The sequence below is a fragment of the Anthonomus grandis genome, chromosome 4, assembly GCF_022605725.1.
Source record: "Anthonomus grandis grandis chromosome 4, icAntGran1.3, whole genome shotgun sequence".
Taxonomy (NCBI): domain Eukaryota; kingdom Metazoa; phylum Arthropoda; class Insecta; order Coleoptera; family Curculionidae; genus Anthonomus; species Anthonomus grandis.
In genome coordinates this window covers 19430593-19451025 of record NC_065549.1, presented here as the reverse complement: position 1 = coordinate 19451025, position 20433 = coordinate 19430593, and the positions used below count along the sequence as shown (strand labels likewise).

The 20433-nt window shown below is 32.2% G+C and overlaps 1 protein-coding gene across 9 annotated transcripts in view; it reads left to right on the top strand.

Annotated features, from left to right (window-relative positions):
- The window catches only part of LOC126735107 (protein daughterless), a 104487-nt gene that overhangs the window by 45160 nt on the left and 38894 nt on the right, over positions 1 to 20433 (top strand). The window contains exon 1 of one of the 9 annotated variants that reach the window (XM_050439031.1): positions 10962 to 11264. The exons of 7 other annotated variants lie outside the window; for them this stretch is intronic. In XM_050439031.1, the coding sequence (XP_050294988.1) occupies positions 11187 to 11264 (78 nt within the window). In that variant the 5' untranslated portion in view covers positions 10962 to 11186. Of the gene's footprint in view, positions 1 to 10961; positions 11265 to 13041; positions 13192 to 20433 lie in introns of those variants that run through there. One more of the 9 variants, XM_050439032.1, reaches the window with a different exon arrangement.

Here is a 20433-nt window from a genome sequence, read left to right as displayed (position 1 = left end):
AATTTCTGGCATATAACGTTAATGACATTATTATGATGCCAACCATTTAGGTCGATGAAAAAGAAGAGAAAAACATTAGTGTTGCGGGCATTAGGCACCTGGCGTTAGCTCTGTTAATAGAATTTTAAACTTTTTACCGTTTTGCAAATCGTTATTTCGCTCGAACGGAGATTTAAACTGCATTCTTGAGTTCAAGTCCAAGACCTAACCCAAGTGCATCGTGGCTTTATTTGTTTCTTAGTTCACCCTCATGGATTGATGAAGGTGAGCAGCCCACATGACTCGTTTATATTTTCAGGGGATATAATTTTCATTTTAACGTTTTTGCTTGTGTATATCTACGGGAGTCTTATTTCTGTTTATAACACTTGATACTTGATTTTACTTCCAAATCGCTTCTGTATTTAACATTTACTTTACTTTTGGACCTAAAACTACATATATTAATATACATCTATAATGCACTCTTTCGATTTTGAAATTGAACGCTTTTGGGGATTAATACTATGTAATTTTCTTCGGTAATAAAATTCTCTACTTCTCTAATTGAACTTTAAATTTGATCGTTAAATTTAACCTTCTTTATTGAATTATAGCTCGACTTTTACTGGTTTAAAGAAAAAGAATCGCACTTAATCTTTTTTTATTCACGCTAATTTATTTCCGATATACATTTTGTAAAATTCACAACGGTTCATTATAATTCAAATACTTATTACATAATGGTTGCAAAACTGGTATTATTGGTTAATGGTAATGTGGAGCAAGTATGATCATAAGGCGCTACACTGTTAATTTGTAACTTCCTTAAACTTATTTTAACCGTCGGCAACGTTATATTATCATACTGTTTTTCTCTTTACATATTACAAATAAGGAATTTTTCGAAATATAAATTTTGCGTGCTACGCACATTCGCGTTATAATTTTTTTTACATTTTGGTAAAAGTCTATTATAAAGGGTGTTTAAATAAGAGCGCAAAATTTCCGTATATTCAATAAAACATGGTTCTCTGTAGCAAAGTATTGAAATATTTATTGATTAGAAAATATACATTTGGGAATTACATAGGAAACGAAATATCTTGTAAATGGCCGCCACGGCTTTACTGGTATATGCGTACTCTTTTGACGAAATTTTTAATAAGGTTATTGTATACATGTGGTATTTTATTAATGCATGGTCTAATTTCGGCTTTCAATGCTAAGATGGCTGCAGCCTTATTGACATAAACCTGTGACTTTAGATAACCAGTAACCACACCAGAAGTTTACAGGTGTTAAATCGCAAGAGCGTGGAGACAATTCTTGTCACCAAATCGGGACATGACACGACCAGGAGCAAACTCGTGCAAGATCGTCAATATTTCATGGACGGTATGACATGTGGCCCCGTTCTACTGTGACCACATGTCGTCAAGATCAAATTTCAAACGAGGCACAAGAAACTTTGTTAACCTAGCACGATAACGTTCGCCATTCACCATTACTTGCTTCCTTTTTGAAGACCGGTCCAATTATTCCTCCAGACCATAATGCACATCCTACAGTGACACATTGTGGATGCATTGTTTTCTGATGAATCATTTGTACATTTTCTAAGCCTCAAATACGACAGTCTTGCCTATTAACCCATGAAGCCATCGAGGTGAAAATGGACCTTACCACTGCCAATAATTTTGTTTGCAGAATGAACAGGTCCGTCGATGATCCAATTAGTGAGTTCTCTTCGCTGTTCATGATCTGCTAGCAGAAGTTGTGGAGTCAGCTGGGTTGTGCAACTGTAAATCTTTCTATTCGCTGAAAGTGCCTGTCGAAAATTGTTTGTCCAATTCTTGTGCCCGATGATGAATTATGGTCTGGAATTGGACGCGCTTTACGAATAGTGGCAAACAAACTTTCACCATTTTAACAATAATTTTTAACAATCAGGACGTGTTGTTCTACCGTGTAATGCTCCATGTTTACCAATTCCCATCTGTCAACTTCATCTGTTACGTCATAATCATGTGACATTATGACTGTCAAACATAGCGCGCAATTCAAATCTTGCGTTCTTATTGAAGCACCTTTTATTATATTGACATTATTAGTCATATTGCATTTTTTGAGATATAAAGGTTGAAGTTGTTTTAGTGCAACAAATAGGTCCTAAAAACTTTTTTAAATTTACTATGAAAACTTAAATTAAGTGCTTCAACAAAAGCTTAGAAATGTTGACTATAGAGAAAAGACTGTAAAGTTGTTTGTAAGAAAAGTTGACAAGTGGCACAGTTTCTTCAAAAGACCGAGAAGATGTTAGTGATAATAAACGCTTCAGCGGTCTCAACAATAGATAAACACTTTAAAGCAGTGTTGAAAATTCTTAATAAAAATGTCGGCCCATTTGTTTTGGGTTGAGTTGTTCCGAGGTTGCTAAATTTTGACCAGTATAACCGTAGCATGAGTATCGGTCAAGAGGTCTTGAATGACGTCGAGGACCATCCAGATATGCTCAAAAGCTAACTGGTAACGACACGTATATATATACTTATCACGTCGAAACCAAAGCCATCCCAATAGAGGTGGTCAGAAAAGCCAAGTGAATGTAAAAAAACCACAACTGGTGTGCTTTCTGTGAAACTCATAGAAAACTTAAGCAAAAGTAAAAAAGCTCTTACAGATGTGGAACACCTAGTCATTGATATTGAACTATATAAATGCCTCAATGCTCTTGATTTTTTGATTTTCTGACCGTTCAAAACGTTTTTTATAATCGACACTATAATCATTCGTCAGCCACCGCATTCACCAGTTAGGAAAAAAGGGAAAAGGTGAAAGTACTACGTTTTGCCACCATTCAGAAGATACCTATTGCTAGAAGATCTTAAGCCTTGCTAAAAGTTCTACACTATCTAATTTTGATTACTCAAACTTTGAAAGCAAAGTCACTGTAATTTTTTTTTAAATGTTATTATATTATATTGATTTGATAAACATAAAATCCATATTTGTAATCGACCATCATGATATAAGTAATAATTATACTTTCGTGTTTGAAATTTAGCCAGGGAACTTAAATGAAAGAGAAACCTATATTAGAATAGCGTGAATTGCTCAAGGGTTAACGAGAGTAGTGTATAAATTAACTGATCTAAATGCAGTCTACAGGCGTAATAGCGGGTTAATTGGGTAAACAGGCAACAATGTGTTTCAAAATGAAAAGTTAGGATAAGTTGAGATACAAGTGGGCGATCACTTTGAACATTCAACGTTGTCATCGGATGCCATTCATCATTTATTTTTAAAATTTTCGAGTAGTTTGAATTCAAAATATACTTTTCTGAATATCATATTTTTTAGTTTTATGAGATTATTTCTATTAGTTCTTAGGAGGATTCTGGACAAATTGGATGGTCACCTTGCAAATTAAACAATGTACTTGAGACACCACTCCTTTTTTTCAAAATTCGCTTAATCATGATCATGTAACAAAGAAAATTATGGAGCACCATGTTTTTCGTTTTATTAAGAATCCTTTGGATACTGATAAATTGATAGTTATATATTAAGTTCACGAAGAGAATTTTATTAAAACTATACAAAATGAAATAACCATGTCAAATGCCACCGCGGAAATACAATATATTTTAATAAATATTCAGCCCTGTCCAAATGAAATGCATGACTTTATGCAATTAAAAGAAGGCATTTAAACTCCTCGAAAAGTTCTTTTTTGTTTAAAAAAAATTAGAATTTATGTTTGGGCCTTATCACACTTGAACCTGATTGAACAAATAGAGGTAGCTCAAGCACATTACATTTGAATGTACTTTCACAAATATATAAATGGAAAAGAGCGAGACATTGCAGTATTTTTTATCCCTTCTCTATCTGCTCCTATAGCTATGCTGATGACACGCCTTTGCTAATAAATAATTTCAATTCTTGATCAACTCAAACTATTACGACTCGTAGAGAAGTCGAACCTAAGACTTGCTCAACTGTTCAAGAAAGTGTTTTAGTTTTTTTTTATCATTTGTGTGACGGTCAATGTAATTCTTATATCTCTAGGCTTCCGGCCAGTCTAGGTCAATAGTAGTCCCCCATGCCGTTGGCCGTTCATCGAGACAGCTTGGCAGCAACACGAGGATAGATCGGGCGAGCTACGGGCCGGGGGGGACAAGAAGGGGGTCCGGCGGCGACAGGGGGGAAACGGCGAATTAACCATTGTCCGCAATTTTATTACACAACTTGACCCGACGAATCAGACGCTGGCCTTATCAGTGCACCGAAAGGCATTTTTACGATGCTTATCGCGTCAGTGAATCTATTTTCGGTTTATTTTTTGTTGTTCGCTCATGGTTATCTACATTCGGATTTTGGGGCGTAATGAATTCGTTTGCGTCTTTTTTGTGACTGACATAAGATTTGATATTTTTTTATATCACTCGTGACTAAAGCTGATTGAATATTAGTCATTGTCTCGAGCTGATATCATATGTCTTCTAGAATTCTGTTTTAATATGTATACGGCAACATGCTTTAAGGAGATGCATCAGCCCTTTGACGTTTTTATTATTTGATAATTGCTGAAATTTCTCAAATCCGAAAAGTATATTTTCCGGAAATGAGAGACAAACGGACAGATTTTTTTTTTATCACCAATTGACATGTTTTTTTTTTCCACATAGTTGGTCATTCCCAAGTTCATCCAAGCAGGTTCGCTCTTTATTTTTTTATCATAAGTCTATAATCTTATAATATATCCTCGATAAATTGAAATGCAATTGAAATGGCTCCTGACCTATTTACCTTCTTTTTTTTATGTGCTATGTGACAAGATAAATAAGTATTTTCCTAAAAAAAGGCATAAGATGAGAAATAGTAAACCAAGGGTCAGAATTTTAGCTAAAAATCTCCGTTGTATGACTGCAAGTTGGGCAAATATACAACTAATGCATACATTATTTTTCATCATCAGATACCGTAGTCTATACAGAAAGACAATTAAAGCAGCAAATGCTAAATATTATAGTGACCGCTTCAATGTGTCATCAAATAGGCAGAGAGAGTGTTGGGCAATTAATGATTTTAAGCATTGTCATAAAAAAAAATCTGAACCAGAGGTGAGGCCAAATATTTTAAACGATTATTGTAATATTTCTCATTTATTGTTCAAGCATGTAACATTCTTTCACCTTTCATCCTGTTAATCTCACCGAAGTTAAGGATGCATTTAAAAGCTTAAAAAAACATAAATCATCTGGAGCTGATGGAATATCTTCAAAGCTACTACCTACTGTGTTTGCCTGACTCAGCATTGAATTCCTTGGTTCCTGCCATAAACAGTTTCTGGCATAATGGCATTTTTCCCCTATGTTTAAAAGAGGCAGTTGTTATCTATCTTCATAAACGTGGGGATTTGAATGAGCCTTGTAATTTCCGTCCAATTTCTATTTTGCCTACCCTCTTTGAGATAGTCGAAAAACTTGCAAAAAGCAGAATTTTGCCTTTTTTACAACATAATAGCATTTTATCTGCAAATCGATTTAGATTGTGGTCAGCAGGCTCCTTCGGCGGCGGCAGTGTTTTGTCATCTATCCAACGCATTTGATTGTGTAGAGCCTGGAATACTGTTGTCTAAGCTCAATAAATTTGGTTTGAGGGGTGTGGTATTGCAATGGCTGGAATCATATATGTTTATCAAATCGTACTCAGATAATTACAGTATCTGGTTATTTGTCTGATTTTAGATTTCTTAATCTTGAAGTACCTGAAGGTTCAGTGTTAGGACTTCTATTATTTTTGCTGTATGTAAATGAATTAAATGCAGGGCAAAGCGGTTCAGTTTGCTGATGATACTACCATATTGTGGAGTCGTAAAGATTCTCGTTTAAGTGTGACGTCGAGGGCATGATGTGAAGAGTCCCCCTTACAAAACAAAGAAAACTGCAAGTTCCTTGGTATTACGGTATTACTTCGCATTATATTATCATATCCTAAATCTATCATCAAAATTATGCTCTGGATGTTTGACAGAAAGAATAGCAAGACATGAGTCCTATATCCTCCCTTATCAGAAACTCGCTCATCGACCGTAGTAAAAAAATTTACAATCGTGTTCCTCTACCTATTAGACAAACATTAGATATTAAATAATTCAAAAGCAAGTGAAAATCACTGTTATTAACCAAAGTTTATTGCTTAGCTTGTCTTGATGAATTTTTTAACGATACCTTTTGACCTGTGCTACTATGCTAACATAATTTTCATATTTTGTTCTATTATTGTTTCCCTTTAACTTCAGTTTAATTTATTTTTAAACCTCCTTTGTTAATTTTTTGCTGATGTATTTTTTTTTTTTATATTTAAAAACATGTATTGGTTCTTTATGAATGTGTAATTTTTTAGTTTTTAGGATGCTTGTACGCAAGATTTGTCTTACGCATATTTTCTTTTTTCTTTCTTTCTTTCTTTTTTTCTTAATCGGTTAATATTTTAGACATGTAGTTGTAATAGCTCTCATAAAAGTAACAAATCATAAAATTATTTTCTTATTTTGGGACGTTTAATTCTTACTTGTTTCCTCCAGGCAATTTTTTATGTTAAGAATAGTTATACATTATTGGAGAACACTAGTATAAAAATTTGTCCTAAATTTAGAAGAGTAATTTTTTTTTTTTTAGCTATTTGAATTTTTTTTTTTTTGCGAAAACAACCTATACGTATAAAGGTTCATGTCTGTGGCTGTGTTCGCTTATTAAGGGCCACAATACAGAATTGAGTAAAAATTTGCACAGCTATTAGTTTTTACCATCGGAAAATATAGGCATGGTTTTTTTCGCAAACTTGTTACCAATTTTGCAATGACGATTGACTGTTCAACAATACAGAACAGCTCATCCCCCAAGTGAAATTGGTAAAGTGGAAAACATTTAATACTGTATGGCATCGTACCCATCATGTTACCTTCACATTGCTGACAAATCCAAGTATTTGGAGTGGAAGCTGTCAATTTGTTCAAAGCAGTCACCTTTTACTAAAGATTTCCGCCATCCACGCGGGCATAGCCGCGGGTTTAGGCTAGGTATTATTACAATTATTTTGTTGGTCTGAGTTTAATTTCGTGCTTCTTCTATCATCTGTAGATGCGCTTTTTGCAGTTAAAATAGTTTTTCTTTCATGCAATTAATAATCTTTTTTTTACTTTATCCAAGCAGTTTTTCTAGCATTATTTAAAGTATTTTTTCCAGAAACTGAAACACCATATATACTTGGTATTTATGGAAAAAATTATGAAATAGGATGAGATTGGGTGTACTCCTCACTCAACTCCCAACAAAGCCGAAGCTTTTAATATTTTATATTGAAATATAAACATAGTAAAACACTAATAGAAAAAAAACTATTTTTGCAATCTTTTTATAGGGTTCTTAGTCCGTTTGATACGAGTCACTGATCCTGAATGAATTATTTTGTGATATCTTAATAAGAAAAGAACTTTTAATATAAAAATTACAGCTCTCAAAATTTTACTAAAGTTCTTTTGACAACTTGGTTGTAGGATATCCCTTATTTGCAATTTGTAATTGAACTTCAGGCTTCAAGGTTTCTTTCTAAAACTAAAAATATGAAACCATGCTCACCTATTTTTTTAAATATTTCGATAAATAATAAATCAATGATCTTATTAATACGACAAAATTCATAAAAATATAAATAAAGTAAGATGCAGATATTTTTTTTATTTAACCATTATTGTTTATTAAAATTACTGAAACCTGAATGTCCATTGAATCTTTACATGCCAAAATCCAGGCTTTAATGTCAAAACGTGCTATAAATGATTCATACGCTATAAGGATTTTCTATTATCTATAAATAAAGATAATATAAATTACCTACATACGACCCACGCTTTCAATTTTGCTGATTACCCTGTAGGCAAATATTATAATCAGCTATTATTTAATCAACCTTATCAATAACAAAAAAAATCTCGGTGACGGTTTTTCGCGGTGACAAATACAATTTTTGAAAAGCCAGGTGTTCCAAAAGATTAGCACCCCCGGGCTATCGAGAACCAGCCATCAGTTTTTTTCGACCGGTTTTTGGCCTTTTTAAGAAATTAAATGTTGATTTATTTATATTTTTTAAATAAAAACTCGATTCGCTCAATGATGGATCGTTATAGCAGCGGACAGTAAACAGTTTTGTCATAGATTTAATGTCAGTTGAATTTTATTATGCCACGGTGTCCCTGTATCGAGGCCTTCTACACAAATATATTTACCTAAGAGAGAAAACAACTTTTCCATATTAAAGAAAAATTAACTTCGTAATTTTTCATCAGTCTGCAATCGATCAAAAAATTAGGAGTCACACAGTTCTGATGCAATGTTTTTTTCTTTTTATTTTTAATTGAAATATCATTCTTCAGACCAAAGAAATCAGACAATTTTTCATCGTCTTAAAGACATGGCTCAACCAAGACATTGTTTTTTGTCAATTAAACGGCAGATTTGGGCTTATACAGGTCTGGGCAATTCAGGTCTTGCGTGCGAAAGTTAATATTTGCTTGCAATAACAAATCTAGTTCACGGTGTTGCATTGTTGTTTTTTAAATTAAGGCATTGCCTAAGATTTTCTGTTGCGTATTTGTGCTGGGGTATTTCCATCTTTCCATCTCATTTGATCCAGTATTATATACTCTCGAATTCCTAGATTTTTTGGCAGATCAGTCGGAGTGAGTGTATGAACGGGCTTATTGTACAGGGAAGACCTAAAGGAAGCAGAAGTTGTGGCCGATCTCCAAGTCGGGTGATTGATATCAGAAAATTATTAAATGCTACTCTCTCTCAATCGCTTCACATGTTATCGGATCGAGATCAATAGCGAGATACAGACCACCCAAAACATTGAACGTCGTTAATATCACAACAGATCTGGAAGATGTTATGATTAGAAAGAAGAATTTCGCCGCCAAATTTTTTTTAGAACCGTAGAACTTCATTGGAAAAAAACCATAAAGGTTTGTTCATCATCCCTCATAATTCGTTTCCTTTTGCAAAAACAAGTCATAGAAGAATACAACTACAACGTGTAGCTGCACAGGTTAAATCCAATCGTGCACTAGCCGCAGTGTGTCAATTTCGTCAAATGGTGTGTGGAGTCCTACCTGTCGAATAGAAGGAACTTGTGAAGTAAAATTTTGCAAAATCTTTAAAACCATTTAAAGCGATTCTGAACGGGATTTGAGGATGTTTATTAGGTCACTTGGGCCAAGAGTTTCTGGCACAAAAAATATGGATTTCGTTATGATGCGAGTTGTCGTATTCTAAGCGAGACGGGAGTTATCCTTTGACCCAATTTGATGTTAATACTCGTTAATAAGGCTGAATGAAAGGGAAGTTGGTTAAGGAATTCCTCTGATTCTTCACATCTATGTTTGAGGTGCACTGTGTACTTCTTATGCACCTGTGCATAATTATTATGCACTTGGTAAATCTTCGCTATTGCTTGCTTACACTACATTGGTGGTAGTTTTTTGTCAAGGTTTTGGTAGTATTTAAACAATGAGTTTCCATTAGTTAAATTAGCTGAAGAAATTTAATTGATCATTTATTTTTTAACGGGATACTTGAAAGCCAAGATTTATGCGAAGAAAACCTAAAGGAACTTAAAGAAATAAGAAGCGAATTAATTGATTACTGCTCTCCTTTCTCATCGTTTCTGAAACCCAAGATTTCCTGCAGAAAAAGATTGATTTCGTTAGGATACAGATCCTCAGGATACAGGTCGTTTTTTAGGCGAGGCGGGAGTTATCGTGTTGGCCCGCGAGAGGATGAATGTGCTCCGACGAAATTTTCTTATGATTCGATCTGTTTAGTCACATTTGTGATTAACATAACCACGCTTTATTCTAAACCTCCACCATATTCTTGACACTGGTTCTTTAAGTAATATCATGGATCAGAGACCATGGTGACCAGAGGTTTGATTCATTTTTAACTTTTTCAATAAGCTAATAAACTTTCTCAATGTCATCTGGACTTTTATTGACTAAGTTTCTTTTGATGACCCGAAGAGTAGTTAAACCTAACCTCATCTAAGCATTACCAGTACCGTGTTTTTGTGTATGCCACATTGGAAGACATTTTAACCTTCAATTTGCTCAGGGCTCAATAAGATTTGAATGCTTGTTTGACTAATCGTTATTTACCCAAGATCTAATGATAATCGTTTCCATGTAAATATATCGCATGTCTGCTTAAAAAAGAAGAGATCTCTTTAAAATGAAAAGAGCTCTATTGAATGAAAAACAGAATAGAACATTAATGTAAAAACAACTAATTGCAGGTAAATTTCAAATTTACAAAAGCAATCAAGTGAAGTTGGTTTTGAATTTCCAACTAGGCTTTTTATTTGTTTAGTCCGATATATAGATTTTGATAAGTAGGACAATACTGAAGTCTTAATGATAGTTTATAAAACAAAAGATTGTGAAGACGACCGGTTTTGACAAGAGGGATAGCTCTTACAACGCATTAAGGTATTCATCAAGATTTGAATGATAATTTTCCAAATAGTTAAGGAGGAAGACGTTCCGCTAATGTCTACCATTTGAATATAGATGTATCAAAATATAATAGGTGTACCTGAAAATCAAAATGTGAGGCAACTTGAAAATTTCCAATGAACTGGACAAAATATAGACAAGATGAATGAGACTTGCTTCAGAAATTTTACAAGAAAAATTTAACTAACTAATGTTTTGCAGTTAGAGTGGTTCGTTGCTTTAATTTAAGGCAAAAAGCCCTTAGACTGAAAATCTATTATTCCCGTACTTGGCGTACTCTGGCCAACCGAACAAAATCGTAGGCCTTCCCTCGCTTCTACTAGAAGAGAGGAACGGGCTTGACTGGGGGGAAAGCGGAGACACAAGCGAAACATTTCATAGAGCTTGGGTTATTATTACATATTCATAGAACATATCGTCAGTACATGTAGCCGGTACACACATACAAGTTACATACATTACGAATACGATTCCTCCAGTGCCGGGTGTTCTGTGCGTACGGGTTGGTCTAACGCGGTCTTTAAAAAACATCCTCTAGTGGTGCATTTCTTAATTATATTAAGTGGTTCCAGGGAAGGACTTTGTTGGTGAGGATGGTGTAGTGGATAATTCTTTTGGGAACAAAATGGACTTCCAGAATCAAGGTTTTTGTAATGGACAGCTGGCTTGGAAGTTTAATCAGTTTTTGAATGCGGACAGTGGTGTAAGTTGGATAACTGAAAAGAAACTGTTTATCAAAGGAAATTATTGGTTTTTATATTTTGATGATGAGTATATATCATTCTAGCTAGCAGATTTCAGCCTCGAATTACTAGTAGTTGCTATATGTAAATTAAAGGAACATTAACTGTGTATAAAGTTTTCCTTAACTCCCAACGGAAATCGTGTAGAAATTTAATATTTCCTTAAACATTCTGAAATTTTTTGAAATGTTTCTTTATTTCAATTGCAGTTTATGAGTTTTCTTATAAATGGCTTGTATTTAATTAATGGTTTCCCTATTAAAATTCCACTTAATTTTACCCTGGTATCAGCTAGTAATTGTTTAAATCTTGTAAAATTCTTGGGATACGTTTCTTGCCCAATCTGTAGGTTATCGGAATATATCGCTAGACTGTAGTATCACACTAAATTTTTAAAAAAAATCTTATTAATCGAAATCCTAAAATAAATCTAGAAATTTAATAGAACCCTAAAAAGCATAATTTTGGTTATATTTTGGCAATCAGCGTGATTAGTAATTCATGCAACATGTATATGAAAAGACGCTTTTTTTGCTTGCATCAGAAATTGGCGCACATCTATCTTTTGGATGTCCTGTGTGCCAAAAACTGTCTTTCGTTCCTATTTGAGTTATTTTTTATTCGTTTGAATTTAATTGGTGAACTATCATTTTTTTAGAATAATTGTCAAGCATCCCATAAATATGAAATTTGTATTTTAAAGCCATTATCGAATACTCGGAACAATTAAAATAAATAAATATTCTAGAATAAATTAAAAAAAAAGGTATCTGCAACAGATATTAAGTAAAAAAAAGATATTTTTAATGTTTGGTTAGGAACTTATAAAATCCCTAAGAACTAGGAACTTAATTTTCGAACATTTGTCTTTAAAACATTAAATAGAACCAACACACTCTGCTCTAGAATTTTAATAAAATCCTACAAATCTAACAAAATATCCGGTAAACGCGTTTTTAGTGTTAAATATATTTTGCCAACCAACGTGAGAAGTTTTTTTTTCTTAAAATGTAAGTTTTAAGATTGAAATTTATTGTAAAACTTGCCTATAGGAACTGTTTTATTTTGAGGCTCAATCTGAAACCTGCACATTGGTGATGTTTTTTGTTTTTAAATAAAAATCATTTATATTTTGGGGACCAACGTTTGAATATGGATTATTGTATAATTATTATTAAATGCCTCTATTAGAAAATTACTGTACAATGTAAAGCCTAAGCTTTACATTGTACAGTAATTTACTTTTACCTAATCTTTTGAATGCAATGTTGTGGAAACAATCCTGTAGTTATAATATAATTCTGCCTAAATGTGTTTTTAAATTAACATTTTGGCGCCCAATATTGGACATTTGTGGAGTATACATAGATGCGCTTCTTATAAGTATATTGTGGTACCCAACGTGGGCCGTTTTCGCATTTTTTCTTTAAAACTATATTTTGGTCCTGAAATATTGCTGAAACTTGCATTATTATATTGCAATTTTGAAATTTGTGTAAGAACTGTTTTTACTTTTAAGCATAATGGAGAGCTTAAATAATAAATTTATTATTTTGTCTTTGCCAAACAGAGATCAAGATTTAGAAGAGAAAATTTATTAAATCTATCTATACGATGTTGATATTCATCAACATCAGATTTAGAAACAATAAAGAAATTAATCGTGCAATTAATTCGAAAAATTACATAAACACTTCAAAATTATTCGATTATCAATAAGAGGCATCAATAGCTATCGATTCAATTCAGTCATCAATCGGGGTTTTTAACAGCCACACGGTTGCGGTTTGCCGGTTATTTGTGTTTTGGGTATTTAAAATGGACTTTTATTTTCATCAGGAGTGCAATGTAAAACTTGACCAGTTCATTAATGAAAATTATTTTTCGGTAAGAAAGGGTTTATCAGTCTTATACTAAATCTGGCCGTTCAATTTATTTGAGTATTTTTATTTTGTGTATAATTATTATGTATATCATCTAATTTTATTTTTTTTAATTAAATTGGTATAATCCCTTAACGAACAAGTTTTTTTTTTTTTTGAAAAAGAAAAATATTTTTTTTTTGGAATATATCACAATAAAATGTCCGCCGTAAAAATTTTAGTTTTAGCGCCATCTCTTGGTGGATTGTTCTCACGAATAATAATTTCATTTATATGAAATTATAGGTCCTTCTTATTAGGACTTGACCATATAGCGACAACTTTCTTCAGACAAAATAAATTAAAAATTAAAGGTAAAATTATTAAAGGTAATAAAAAATAAATTTAAAGTTATTGGTTACTACAGAAAATTCACATTTGACAGATGATTTACTTATGCCACCTAAACAAAACACTAAACATTTTAGCCAGGTAAGAGAGGATGAGGTAAATGGTAAGACAGGACAAAAAAGAAACAAGTGGATTTAAATGGTGTATCGTCGAAATATTATCGTTATACATTTCTTAATTTTGGAAATTATTTTAGATACATCCTCAATTAATTTGTTAATTTCAAGCATTTTGATGTTGCCATTTGATTTTTTAATGATATAGATGTTAAAGATATGATGTCATCTATTTTTTTTTTGACAGAATATGGAAAACTCAACATTTTGAAATAAAATTCCTGTCACCAATATAATAATTCATGTCAAATCGTGGTAATCTAAAGCTAAAAAACTTTCGTAGCCTAATCACGCTACGAAAATCATTTGAAATATTAAAAAAGTGGCGTTTTGATAAGAGCAGGATTGTTTCTGAAATAGTCCTTTTGATGTACTTCATACATGGAAATCAGAAATTAATTCAGAATATTAGTTGTTTAAGTAATGCTAAGTTTTGCTAAATATCCAGAAAAAAGAAACGCTTTTAAAGAAGAAATTGATAAAGTGAGATAAAAATTGGCAAGGAAACATATCAGTTGAGCATCAGTCAGGTATCGTATTCGAAGTGATGAGAAAATGTGATGTATAAAAAAGTATACAACGCGTACTTAATTTAAAATAGCGGAGGAAATATAAATGTTTCGGGATCTTTTTTATAACGCAGAGTTAGTTCCATGTAACTTGCAGAATTTGAAGATGATTCAGGGAAAATCATGAGTAATGCTAGTCCTGACCTGAACCCATTTGAAAATGGTTGGAATGATCTCAAAGACTTTGGTTGAGTTAAAAGTTGATTCTAACTGAAAATTTACTTCATTCTTTTCCGAGGATTATAATAATATTATAAAAATACTTTATAATTTATTTATTTTTACTTGTTTTACTGGACATATAATTTTTGTTTCTAATCCCATTTTAATCAGATAAATAAGAATAATTTTTCAACAAAGATCAACAAAAATAATTAATTTTACGTGTTATCGTTATGGTAAATTGTTATAAAGTATAATTACATATTGCTAGTTGTTGTACTTTTTCCATATTTTAATAAATGATCATATATAAAGTTAATATCGAAAGAATTTCCTATTAGGCGTATATATTGCGAAAGAGGCAAACTAGTAAATTATTTAGTAGAGTTTTGTCAAAAAAATCAAAATTACATAGATTTTTTCTTCGTTATTCGTAATGGCATTCCCGTAATCAAGTCGCGCAAGAGCTTCATCGGGTCTTATAAATCAGGGCGTTGAAAATTCATAATGGTTTCTGAGGGTATATAGAGGAATTCATAGACTAAAATTAAGTTCGCAAACCGTGCAAGTGTGCGACTGCTGCTAAAGTCCACGTTATACAGTATCAGTTAAACGATGAACCTTTCAGATCCCAATAATATTAAAAAAAAAAACAAAACGATAGATGGTTTTGTCTGTGCTCGAAGACGATTAAGAATTTTATGCTAATAGATTTCTCACTTGTCAAAAGTGTACAGTTTTGACAGCTTTGTCCCTAAATACATTGTTTTTCTTCCGAATTAGAAAGTGTGAAACTTAAAAGTCCAGATTTAACTAAACTTGATTTATTTAATATAAAAAATAGTATGTAATACTTTATAACATAATTGGTATTAGAAATAATAAATAAGTAGTTACCGACAATAAATATTGTCTTACTCAGTTCACGGTCTCAAAGTGCAACATACTTAACATGAAATATGTGCTTATACTGCTTATTCTAATTGAATAACTTTTATTTCATTTATCTGTAGAGCCTATATTAATTTTATTAAAAAAAAAAATGTATATGATCTTTTACAGGTAGGGAATTTTTTTTTTAATATGAAAGTAAATTTTCTGTCCTCGTAAGTTTAAGACTTAATATTATACTAATTTTCTTAGAATTCTTATTTAAATCTAGTTTACACTAAAAAAATAAAAATAGGTCTGGTGCATCCAGGTTTTATCTCTAGTTAGAAACCGCTGATGGAAAAAATCTGGAAAGGTTTTAAGATGACAAGTATATTTGTTTCTGTAACTTATTGCGGCGTAAATATAATTGGAGCACCTAAGCATTTTGTAGGCACGGAGTAATCCACTTTTGAAAAGTTCCTGAAGGAATTTGTGACCAATATGATTTGTTTAAATCGGAATACATTCGAAAACGGCGATTTAAGATGTCTCAAATTCTATTCAATGGGTGTTAAATCTGGGAGTGGGGTGGCCATTTAAGTACAGTTCTCTTTTCCTCTGCAAAATTTTCAACTTGATTTTTCGATTTAAAGATTTAATAAGGTAGATTGAGTATAACTATGTTTTATTTGATCAATATGCCGGGTGACACAGGAAAAAGGGAACACTTTACTCTTCAAGATAAACAAATAAAATTTGGTATATTGATAGAATTGCTATAAAAGTACCTTTTGACATATCCAGTTGTTTTCCGTCATTGCCTGTTTAACCGGAAGACATTTCTTGACACTTCTTCTTTTAAACTGGAGGTCAGTCGCTTGGTATACAGGGTGTAACATAAGTGATGACTTTAATTTTAAGGGGTGGTTCCTTGTAATTTTTTAAGTAAAAAACTTCATATAAACATATGTCCGGAAACGCTTCGTTTTCGAGATACAGAGTTTTTATTAATTCTCTAATTTTTTATTAATATCTCATAAACGCATTTACCGAATTTGTTGAAATCTTTACATTTTGTTAGTCACTTTATAAGGTACCTTTTGGAATTCTCACATCTGGCCTAGAAATTTCAGGGGCGTGCCCACGGGCTAAGTCGGATGATTTTTTTGTAAAAAAAATATCGCCTGGTACATTTTTTGTAAGTATGATATTTTTTTAAATAAAGCATCTAAAAATTAAACTTTTTTGTCTCTTAATTTTTTTTCGTATCTTGCTTCGTTTAGAAATAAATTTTAAAAACCATATTTTAGCACGTCTCGGGCCTCCATAAAAAAACCTAAAATGCTTCAAAATTGATTTTATTGGGGATACTACATATTTATGCAGGTATGTATAAAAATTTCTCTGATAAGAAAATTCCTATGTCTTACATTAACATTTACCAGGTAGTGGGTACTGTTAATTGAATGTGTTTTACTGTGCAGATAACTATGAATAACGCCGAATTAGCTCAAATGCATTTCATTTATGGCCTTGCAGATGGAAATGGTGTAGAAGCCCGTCGAATTTATCATGAACGCTTTCCCGATAGACCAATTCCAGCAGAAAGAACTTTCATAAGACTCCATGCCCGTCTGTGTGAGACTGGATCTGTCAATGCTCATGCTGAGCGCGTTGGTAGACCGAGGGTAATAATGACGCCACAACTAGAGGAAGCAATTCTGCAAGCAGTGGAAGACGATCCGTCAACTAGCACGCGAAGATTATCGTTACAGTTTAACATCAGCCACGAAAGTGTTTGGAGGGTTTTGCACACAAATTTACTTTATCCATTCCACATTCAGCTAGTGCCAAGCACTGTTGCCAACAGATTTTCCTGCACGATTAGAGTTTTGCCAGTGGTTTCTTCAAAAAACTGCCCAGAATCCAAATATTACGGTTAAAATTCTTTTCACAGATAAAGCCTGTTTTTCACGGGAAGCCATCAGAAACTTCCACAATAACCATCTTTGGGACTTTGAAAATCCCTTTGCCATTGGAGAAGGTGGATTTCAACAGCAGTTTTCCGTGAATGTTTGGGCCGGAATTATCTGTGATCATCTTATCGGGCCGCACTTTCTCCCTCCTAGGCTGAATGGTGATACTTACAGACAATTTTTAGAAGAAATATTGCCAGATTTATTAGAAGATGTACCACTAGCAACAACAAATACCATGTGGTTTATGCACGACGGTGCACCTGCTTATTTTAGTCTTGTCGCTCGAAACTATCTAAATGATACTTTTACTCAGCAATGGATAGGTCGGGGGGGGGGGGGACGTCAGCTATGGCCAGCACGATCTGAATCTGAACAGACCTGAATCCTCTGGACTATTTCTTTTGGCGATATCTGAAATCGCGACGCCAGTTGTGGATGAAAACGATTTGAGAAACCGGATTGTAAACTCTTCTAATGTCATACGCAACACACCAGGAATTTTCGAACGTGTGCGCCAGTCGATGGGAAGAAGATTGCCTGCTTGTATTGACAGCCGTGGTTCTCATTTCGAGCATTTGATTTAATAAAATTTTGATGATATTTAAAACTAAAGTAAGTTTTTATTATTTTTCAGAAACATTAAGCTATCGTATTTTTAATTGCTTAAATTTGTACAAATATCTCGCACAAAAAAAATGGTGGCGTACACAAACAAGAAATAAATTTTAAATAGGTAACCATTTGCGACGCTATTGCATTAAAATTTAAACATCAAAAATAGCATCTTAATAATTGTTGTTTTCGGTCAAGTATGCGTTTTGCAAAAAAATTTATTTAAGGTTTTTTCTTAGTTGTTAAATAATAAACATGCTAGTAATTTGTCAGTTAATTTTAAAGCATTTTATTTTTTTTTATGGAGGCCCGAGACTTGCTGAGATATGATTTTTAATTATTTATTTCTAAACGAAACAAAAAATTCTGTTATACGCAAAAAATTTAAGAGGCAAAAAAGTTTCATTTTTAGATGCTTTATTTAAAAGAAATATCATACTTACAAAAAAAGTACCGGGCGATACTTTTTTTACAAAAAAAATCATCCGACTTAGCCCGTGGGCACGCCCCTGACATTTCTAGGCCAGATGTGAGAATTCCAAAAGGTACCTTATAAAGTGACTAACAAAATGTAAAGATTTCAACAAATTCGGTTAATGCGTTTATGAGATATTAATAAAAAATCGATTTAAAAAAAAATTTAACACCCTGTATCTCGAAAACGAAGCAGATTTCCGGACATATGTCTATATGAACTTTTTTACTTAAAATATGACAAGGAATCAACCCTTAAAATTAAAGTCATCACTCATGTTACACCCTGTATTATTATGTATTTTGATAGAAAATAATATTTTGAGAACAATGATACTGCATTTGCTACTTTTTGTTTTATAGTTATAGAAAAAAAAAATTCAAATTTTAAAATAGGGTGCCATGAATGCGTTGAAAGTTTTAATTATTACTCGAGTAATCACGGAAAAAGAGTTTTCATTGCATTTTATGACTTAAACTAGTCCAAACCAGTAATTTTGGCATTCACTTAATTTTTTTACGTTATTGGGAACAACCACTTTTGAAATAAGGTTTTTTTTCCTAATAATTTTCTATAGTTATTTTTTAAATCGGTAGACAAATAAGCCCAAAAGAAAAAAAAAATTAATTATTTAGTCATATAAATAAACGCATTTAATTAATAGAAATAGTATAGGCTTTTTTATAGCTTTGATTTCTTGACTAGAAGGCTGCTGTTTTGACGCGTTCTTGATTTTTTCAATTGTCATAATGCTTGACGTCTTGTCAAGTTCAATTATTATTTGTCATTTAAATAAATTTGCCGCATTTTTTTAAAAGAATTCCTGTGTTCAGTAATATTTGAAATGTTTACTGGAACTTTGTTTTTTAAAAATTGCCGTTTGATTTAGTCGATGTATTCAATTATAGGCTATATTTAGTAAATAAAACAGCAAAAACATTTTAATTTATTTATTAGTCTTTTTTATTACATCAAGTTAGTTAACTTGGATTTGAAGAGTAAGCTTTAAGATATACGTCTTTTCTAGACATAAAAGCTTAAAAATTATAAAATTTCTTAAGGTTCTTTTTCAGTTTGAATCCCTATGATAAGAACTATTAAGAAAATTTTATAATATGCTTAGTTTTGATTTGACTTCAATCGGAGATCAATTGTCCAAAATATTTCCTTAATGTGTTTGATCCACCTACGTTTAGTAGTTAGGGAAAAAATTGACTTTTAGTCTAGGCATAAGCTGTAAGAAAATATGACTTTCCTTGATAATAAAGGCTATGTATATTTCTCAAGAAAAAAAAAACTTGTTTTTTCTAGTCTCTATGAATCTTAGATAAGGAATATTGAGCAATGCGTTTTTAATATTTTCCTGTTTATTTGATCTCCCTACATTCGCACTAAATTCTTCTTCGTTCTCAACCATATTTGAAACTCTCTCATTTTTTGCAGTTAATTGGGATAATATCCCTTTAGAGTTAACTACATAAATTTACTCAATTGTTTTAATAATATAATAAGTTTATTATTTTAGGTAATTTCTAATTAATTAAGATTTATCCTCTTGTTCTGTTATTCTGAAATAATGCATTTTAATAGAAATTTCTCTATATACAAACGTTTGTCTGAAAGTAATATATTTATCAAATTCTGTCAAGCTTTTCCAGTAACCCATTTAACCAATAATAATAAAATTATAGTTACATAGTCTGACATGCTAGAATCGAAAGGAAATATCAGTAAACGGCGGCACTTTAAACCATAATTAATAGACGTCAGATCTTGAGCGTGGGATGGTTTAATGATAGAGAGTGAAGTGAACTTATTATATTCTCTAGCTTTTTTATATCCTTGAAAAATGTATGTTATACTCGTATATGCGACTTAAAAGTAGGTTTAATTTCAAAATAAATCAGGTGATTTGCATACGATTGATCTGTTTTGTGCATTACAATGCTTTCTTCTATGAAGCATAAAAATTAAAAAAAGGAAAACGGCATTTATTTGTAATTAAAAGGAACTAAACCTAATTAAAAGCCACTATAATCCGATCGTAGCGTAATTAATTCTAGATCGCAA